General features: G+C 36.4%; 1 protein-coding gene across 2 annotated transcripts; it reads left to right on the top strand.

Annotated features, from left to right (window-relative positions):
* Nucleotides 1–1797: 1797 nt before the first annotated feature.
* LOC110884411 (protoporphyrinogen oxidase 1, chloroplastic) lies at nucleotides 1798–7088 on the top strand. Of its 2 annotated transcripts, XM_035978557.1 has the most exons (10): nucleotides 1825–2301; nucleotides 3244–3429; nucleotides 3503–3587; nucleotides 3657–3804; nucleotides 4312–4392; nucleotides 4958–5129; nucleotides 5826–5985; nucleotides 6074–6177; nucleotides 6592–6900; nucleotides 6933–7088. In XM_035978557.1, the coding sequence occupies exons 1-9, from the start codon at nucleotides 1909–1911 to the stop codon at nucleotides 6889–6891; spliced, it is 1629 nt and encodes a 542-aa protein (XP_035834450.1). In that variant the 5' UTR covers nucleotides 1825–1908; the 3' UTR covers nucleotides 6892–6900; nucleotides 6933–7088. The 2 variants fall into 2 exon arrangements, with proteins under 2 accessions (XP_021987816.1, XP_035834450.1); XM_022132124.2 differs by having other exon boundaries at nucleotides 1798–2301; nucleotides 6592–7086.
* The last annotated feature ends 1142 nt before the right edge of the window (nucleotides 7089–8230 follow it).

Here is an 8230-nt window from a genome sequence, read left to right as displayed (position 1 = left end):
GGGGAGTATAATAAGTTGTCAGCCAAGAAGATTGGGCCAGTAGAGATTGTGCAGAAGATAAATTCTAATGCCTATCGTCTGAAGTTACCAAGCCATATTCGTTGCTCTGATGTTTTCAATGTCAAACATTTGCTGCCTTTTCAATGTCAAACTCTTTGACCCCCTCATAAGTTAACTACTATTAATACTATAACCCGACTATTTAGGACTGTATCCCTGCTGACTCAGACTACTTAGTCGAGGGTCACGTCACCGCCAAAAGCGGGGCCTACCATAATTTGCATTAATAACTTAATTCATTATCTTCCAATAATCCAACCCTTTAGGATTGTATCCTTGCTGACTCAAACTACCGGGTTGAGGGTAACGTCGCCTTCAAAAGAGGGGCCTACTACAATAACTAAGATAATCTCTTAAACAAGTGCAAAAGTGCGAAAATAATCAAAGGTTATACTAATACACGAGTCGGATCCAAGTGATTCATCTTGTCTATCTGTTTTTATTTTTATTTTTCAGCAGTTAGTTAGTTTTTATTTCTCTTAGTTTAAAAATCTTTTCTAACATTTTGATTTGATTAGACGTTGAGGATAAACCGGTACTAAAAGCTCTTGTGTCCTTGGACGACCTCGGTATCTTACCAATACTATACTACGTCCACGATGGGTGCACTTGCCCATATGTGTGTTTAGTGTTAGTAAATATCGTGTTTTATAAATTTAAAACTTGGCTAAAAGTGTAAAAAGGGCTTAAAATATACATCAAAATATAACACACTTCACGCACATCAGTTACTCACCAGCATTCATTGTTGACATTATTTTCGCATATGTTTCAGGTACTAATGTATGATTTCTAAATCATGCTACACGTAGGATGGACGCGAGCCTTAGTTTACTTTAAAAATTATGGACAGATGTTTGTACTTTGTTTATGTTATTCCAAGACAATGTAATTTAAACCAATTCAATAAAACAAAACTCTAAGTACCATGTGTTGTGAACAATTTGTAACGTGACTCCCCGACGTTTCTGTCGCGAGTTGTTTTATATGCGGTCGGTGTGTTACACTTTGTTTTGTATCCTAGTCAGCGGATCACATCCTCATCACCTGTCAATTTTCACAAACAATTTGGCAAATCATCTCCATGTGGTGTAAAGTTCCTCCCATTTACGCGTTTCAAATTCAAGACCTCCTTAACATCCACGAAACCACGACTAGAAGTTTGTTTCACAGAAGCGTGTTACTGTCTGTTGTCCAAATAGTTTTCTAGAGCTTATGGAGGACCCAGAATGATGCAGTATTTTCAACCAAAGTTCCGTCAGTTACAAAGCTTGTCGAAGAAACAAAAGCCATGTCGTTCCTTTGGGTTAGTAATCGTGCCAAAAGAAGCAGCCTTTCCTGGAACCACCGGAAGAGTTTCAAGGTCGATGGTGTGGGGTAATCGGACATGGGTGTTTAGGGATGAGCAAATCGTTCCCGGTACCAGTACCGAATTTACCGAACCGGGTACTTTTTCGGTACCGACTTTTAGGATTTTCGGTACCGGTTCGGTACCGGTCTGGTACGGTACCGGTATTTACCCTCATATACCGGTACCGTACCGAACCGGGTATATTCGGTACCGGTACCGGTATCTACTTTTGAGAATTTTCGGTACCGGTTCTTTTGGTACCGGTAGTACCGGACGGTACCGAGCTCATACCTATGGGTGTTTATTATGTTTGAGTTCTAGCTTTTCTGGATCTGTGTTCTTGGCCGCTAGAAAAGGAAAAAAAAAGAAAAAAAAATGATATTTTGACCAATAAAGGTCAACCTTTGAACACCTTCGTTTCCAAATCGGAGCATGAAACTACAAACTTAAAAGATCAACCATATCCTATTTCCCCCAATAATAACATAATAACAAACATGTCATCTCTCACCTGGTCTTCCTTTCCGGTACCGATTTCCCGACGAACCTCGTCACTAACAAACCCTAACTACCCAGTCACAACTATTCACAAACGCAACCGCTGGAGATTCCGCTGCTCAATAGCCAACGATTCTCCAATTTCACCTCCGATTTCCGGCGAGTTTAACTCCCCGCCGTTGCTGGACTGTGTGATTGTCGGTGCCGGAATCAGCGGCCTCTGCATTGCGCAAGCCCTAGCGACTAAACACGCTAGTGTGTCTCCTGATGTGGTGGTTACAGAAGCACGAGATAGAGTTGGGGGAAATATATCTACGGTTGAACGAGATGGTTATTTGTGGGAAGAAGGTCCTAATAGCTTTCAACCGTCGGATCCTATGCTCACTATGGTGGTATGTGTTGTAATATGTTATGATATGTTTTTGTTTTCTATTTGAGATTTTGGAATGTTATGTTGTTTGTTTCGTTTTCGGTTTGTTATATTGTTAGGGTTTAAGTTTGTGACATGTGTTAGAAAGAGTGTTGGTGATTACTTACTTAATTAGCATGATAATTTGTTACATTTGTAATTATATATTCGAAATCCATAGTTGACGAAGGCGTAAGGTGTAGGCGGGCATGTGATAAGCAAGGCACACAGCATAAACTAATTCCTTTTAGGGGTTTAAGGCTTGTTTAGGGCTAGTTTAGGCTGGTTACCAGCCATTTTTGGATGTTTCAGACCAATTTGGCCGGATTTGTAGATTTTTACCGGAATTACAGAACTTGGACGGAACGTAACCGGAGCGTATGGATAGCCACAAGGTGCTTTTCTTGCTACTTGTCTCGCCTGAGGGCCTAGGCGTGCATATGAAGGGCTTTTGGCTGCATAGGGTAAATCTAATTCACATTTTTTCCTATATATTATCTAATATTGAGAAAGCGTTCAAATGAAGCTATGAGAGGGTATTTGTTAGGTTTTTAGGAAGAACAAGTTAGATTAGCTTATTGATCTGTTTGGTTTATCTTCGGCGAATGCACCCTTAGTTGCTCAAATATGATAATGCACATGAATTAGAATATTTGTTAAACTTAAACTAGGAATGATTGATGGTTAAGATGGTTGTAATTTAGGTACATTATCATAAATCTACAGGTGTAGATAAACTATCAACATGCTTAGCAAATCTTTGGATATAGTTATCTTAATATGTTCTGAAGACTGAAGATAAAGTAATAATAAGAGAAATGCTACAATATTCTATCAATCATCATGATATTATACTCACGAGTCTTATGTACTTCAGCATTTACTCATAGTTATATATTCATATGATATTTGCATGATGTGCCAGGTGGATAGTGGGTTGAAGGATGATTTGGTTTTAGGGGACCCCACTGCACCACGGTTTGTGTTGTGGGGTGGTGGTTTGAAGCCAGTGCCTTCCAGTCCAGGCGATTTGCCTTTCTTTGATTTAATGAGCTTTCCCGGAAAACTCAGAGCCGGTTTTGGCGCTCTCGGGATCCGCCCTCCACCGCCAGTTTGTACCCCCTTATTCGTTTTTCTTTTCATTCTACATCGCCATGTGTATCTACATTCTGACCAAGTTACAGGATCGTGAGGAATCTGTTGAAGAATTTGTCCGGCGTAATCTTGGTGATGAAGTTTTTGAACGCTTGATAGAACCATTTTGTTCAGGTAATACTATCCGGTTTGTGTCTTTCAAAAAAATTGAATTAATAAACTATTTAAATTCTGATATTTCAGGTGTTTATGCTGGTGATCCATCAAAGCTTAGTATGAAAGCAGCATTTGGTAAAGTTTGGAAGCTGGAGAAGAATGGTGGTAGCATTATTGGTGGGGCAATCAAAGCAATCCAAGCGAGAAAAAATAGCACCAAGCCTCCTCGGGACCCGTAATATTCTATAATAGTATAAATATTTGAAAGAGTAAAAATGCCATTTTCGTCCCTGAGGTTTGTTCGTTTTTGCGACTTTTGTCCAAAGGGTTGTTTTTCCGCATCTAGATCCAAAAGGTTTGAAATATTGCCATTTTCATCTGACTCGTTAACTCCATCCCTTTTTCTCCGTTAAGTCAAGGTTATTTTTGTCTTTTTTGTTAATTTAAAGGGCAATTCCGTCCTTTTCACTTTATGTACAAGCATTTACCATAATGTACAAGTATTCAAAGCCCTTTAAGTTAACAAAAAAGATGGCAATACCCCTGATTTAATGGAGAAAAATGGATGGAATTAACGAGTCGGATGAAAATGGTAAGATTTCTAACCTTTTGGATCCAGATGCAGAAAAACAAACATTTGGACAATAGTCGCAAAACTGGCCGAACCTCAGGGATGAAAATGGCATTTTACTTGATTTGAAATTTTGTTATGTGTTTAAATATCATATGTGGAACCTTGCAGGAGATTACCAAAACCACAGGGCCAAACCGTTGGATCTTTTAGGAAGGGACAAGTCATGTTGCCAAATGCCATCTCAAAAAGGTAATATTATACATTTTATAACATTACTGAATAGGTAATATAAATGGTTATGGAACTTATGGTAAACTATTTAAGTACGTTATACACAATTACTCATTAGTTGTAAAGTTTATTATATCCAGATTGGGCAAACTGCACGAAATTGAATGAACCGTACTGTTTTTTCCTATTTATAGCAACCAACTTTAAGTAGGCGCAAAACAGATATCGACTTACATTTTATTACCAATTATTAGCAAGTTATTCTTATTGCTGTTTTTGAAAGGTGCTGACATGGCATCATATTTGTCATTTTAGTGTATATGATGCCACATTGCATTAGTAATTATTTTCAGATATAAGTTAAATAAAGATCAATTTATTTTTCAAACTTAGTAAATAAATTTATCTTTTAGTTTCCTTTTCAGATAAGCTTATTTTTTGCATATGTTGGAAAATTTACGGTAAAATCAGTTAAAAGTAGTTGGTTGCTTAAACAAAAAAAATGTAAAATTCGTTTCTATTTTGTGTGGTTTGGTCTTCCAGATTTTGTAATAATTCTAATGAATCATATTTATGTTTGTAGTTTGGGTAGCAAAGTGAAATTGTCATGGAAGCTAATAAGTATCTCAAAGTTGGAGAATAGAGGGTATAATTTGACTTACGAAACACCAAATGGATTTGCTAGTCTGCAAACTAAAACTGTTGTCATGACTGTTCCCTCCTACGTGGCGAGTGACTTGTTGCGTCCTCTTTCGGTATGTCAAACTTAAATGAAGTTTTTAATAAAGATGAGATATTAATCTGATATGCTACTTACCCGTTTTCTTAATTTGTGTTAAATAACAAGGAACTGTAATATTATTATAGAGTAAAATGCCATTTTCGTCCCTGAGGTTTGGCCAGTTATGCGACTTTCGTTCAAAATTTTGTTTTTTCGCGTCGGGATCCAAAAGGTTTGAAATCTTGCCATTTTCATCCGGCTCGTTAACTCCATCTATTTTTCTCCGCTACGTCAGGGTTATTTTCGTCTTTTTTGTTAATTTAAAGGGCAATTTGGTCTTTTTCACTTTATGTACAAGCATTTAAAATGCACCTAACCGAATCCGTTAGATCGATTTGCTCTTTAAGTTAACAAAAAAGACGGAAATACCCCTGACTTAATGGAGAAAAATGGATTGACTTAACGAGCCGGATGAAAATGGAAAAATTTCAAACCTTTTGGATCTAGATGCGAAAAAACAAAATTTTGGACGAAATTGTAAAATTGACCAAACCTTAGGGACGAAAATGGCATTACACTCACTTTTTTTATAAAAAAATTTTAATTATAATAATATTTGGCTGTTCGAGATTTAGGAAGGAAAGAACGACTTCTATTTTGAAGTGGTTAATATTATTGTAATACATACATAAGACTTCTTTTCCATTTCTTGCCTACTATTGTTTTACAGTCGGAAGCAGCAGAGGCTTTGTCCAAATTTTATTACCCTCCAGTTGCAGCTGTGTCTGTTTCCTATCCAAAAGAGGCGATTCGTGATGACCGTTTGATCGATGGTCAACTCAAGGGTTTTGGTCAATTACATCCAAGAAGTCAAGGCGTTGAGACTTTAGGTCGCTTTTCATCTGAAATCTCAACATCATCATGGTTTTTTTTTTTTGGTTTTTACAAACAATTTGATTCTTCATCGGGATTGTATAGGTACCATATATAGTTCATCCCTTTTCCCTAATCGGGCTCCACCTGGAAGGGTTCTCCTCCTTAACTACATTGGAGGGGCTACGAATCCTGGTATTTTATCAAAGGTAAGCCCAACTCGGGTTTTAACTTTGACCCATTGATTTATAAATGGGTCAAACTGGGTTATAACTTTGAATCTTATTTATTATTCTCTTTGGGGGTTTTTTTTGGGGTTAATGTCATTGAATAACAACCTGGTTTTCACTTATGTCTATTTTAGTAATTTTACATCTTTAGTCCCAATTTGATAATTATATTTCCGTATCAGTTAGTTTGGTAATTTAGAGAAAATTACTATAGTTTTCCTCTTAAATTACCAAATTAACCAATATCTGAAAGTATAATTACCCGGGACAAAAGGTACAATTACCAAAATGGGCAAAAGTGAAAAGTAGTTGGTAATTTATGACATTAGAGATTTATCTTCGTTGGTTTTTTTTTTAATTTCAACAATGGTAATTTGTTTTATTTTTAATCAGACGGAGAGTCAACTTGTGGAAGCAGTTGACCGTGACCTAAGGACAATGCTTATAAACCCTAAAGCAGGTGAACCGTTGACTTTGGGGGTCAAAGTGTGGCCTCGAGCAATCCCACAGTTTCTAATCGGTCATTTTGACATTTTGGACGCTGCAAAATTTGCTCTTAGTGAAGGTGGATATAGAGGTATGTTTCTTGGAGGCAACTATGTATCCGGTGTGGCTTTAGGTCGTTGTGTGGAGAGTGCTTATGATGTTGCAGCCAATGTAAGTACATTTTTGTCACGAGGCGTGTATAAGTAAATACTATTATGTTGCACTTTGGGTACTTTCTTGTGAGGTTGGTAGTTTCCTTTTTGTCACAAGGCAGGTAAAAGATAACATGCCAATCATTGGGGTTCAATAATATTATTTTTGTGTAGGTTACATTATTTCGAGTAGATACATTTGTGGGTTTGATAACAATATTAGGAATGGAAGTCATTCCTTCTTTCCCAATACCCAAACACTACCTATATTTTACCTTTAGAGAGTCAGGTTTTTGTTTCTTGTGTTGTTTGAATCCGATTTTTTAGAAAGTGTAGAAAGAATGTCCTTGGATTTTTATTATATTAAAGTTCAAGAGAAGATTCATTTGATTCAAATGGTAAAATTGTATATTAAAGTTTAAGATAAGATTCAGTTGATTCAAATGGTAAAAAATTGTAATTAACTACTGGGTTCGCGGCCGAGGTGTCTTTTTTTTTTTAACAAATTTCAAATGGAAACGTATACGCAATGATAAATATAACATTAATGGTAGGATTCCGTACGGTATTGGTTAGGTCAATTACGGTATCGATACACTACCAACACTGAATATAGTAACCAAATGAGAAACTTAAAAATTTGGTTGTGGCAAGCCCCAAAAGGATGTCGACATTACATCAATCGAAAACCATAAAAACAAATAGTAGTATCGGTACGGTTCAGATAGTACCGATACTGATGTTTTCGGCTGACGAAATAAGTTCGGTTCGTCACGATGCCAACACTAACTATGGCTCAAGATAAAAAAATACTCTTTTGTGAATAAAACTTAGGTAGTGTTCGTTTCATGGATTGTAATGGAATTGGAATGAGAATTTGCGCAGAAATTGAAATTTAATATGTAATGTAGGTGTGTTTGTTTTGTAAAATTGAATGAAATTTGGATGGAATTGGAATGTGGATTCCCTTCCTTATGTTCAATTCCAATTCATTTTCTTGTTGAAACCAACAAAATAAGGAGTAAAATCAACATTCCAATTTCATCAAGATTCCATTCTATCTAGTGAAACGATCACTACCCTAGTTTTCAACGAAATTTATACGTGCATAAAAATAAGCACGAAACAGAATATTTAGAACTTTATAAAACATTATATCATATTATTAGGATGCTTATTTATTAAAAATAAATAAATAAATGTAAGGTCACTTTGATAGGTAATTGTTACACCCCGGAATTGACCAAGTATCGATGTTTTATATATTTTTACCGGTTCTTAATAAAATGGGTTTTAACAAGATTCAATTGAACTTTTATTCAAAGGCGAAACGACGAAACGGGGAGGGTGAATTGTGCCAAGTCATGAAACCTGGCAAGAGGGGGAAAGCCCTA

The sequence above is a fragment of the Helianthus annuus genome, chromosome 10, assembly GCF_002127325.2.
Source record: "Helianthus annuus cultivar XRQ/B chromosome 10, HanXRQr2.0-SUNRISE, whole genome shotgun sequence".
Taxonomy (NCBI): domain Eukaryota; kingdom Viridiplantae; phylum Streptophyta; class Magnoliopsida; order Asterales; family Asteraceae; genus Helianthus; species Helianthus annuus.
Note: the sequence above shows the minus strand (reverse complement) of the source record. Positions and strands in the feature narration are given on the sequence as shown.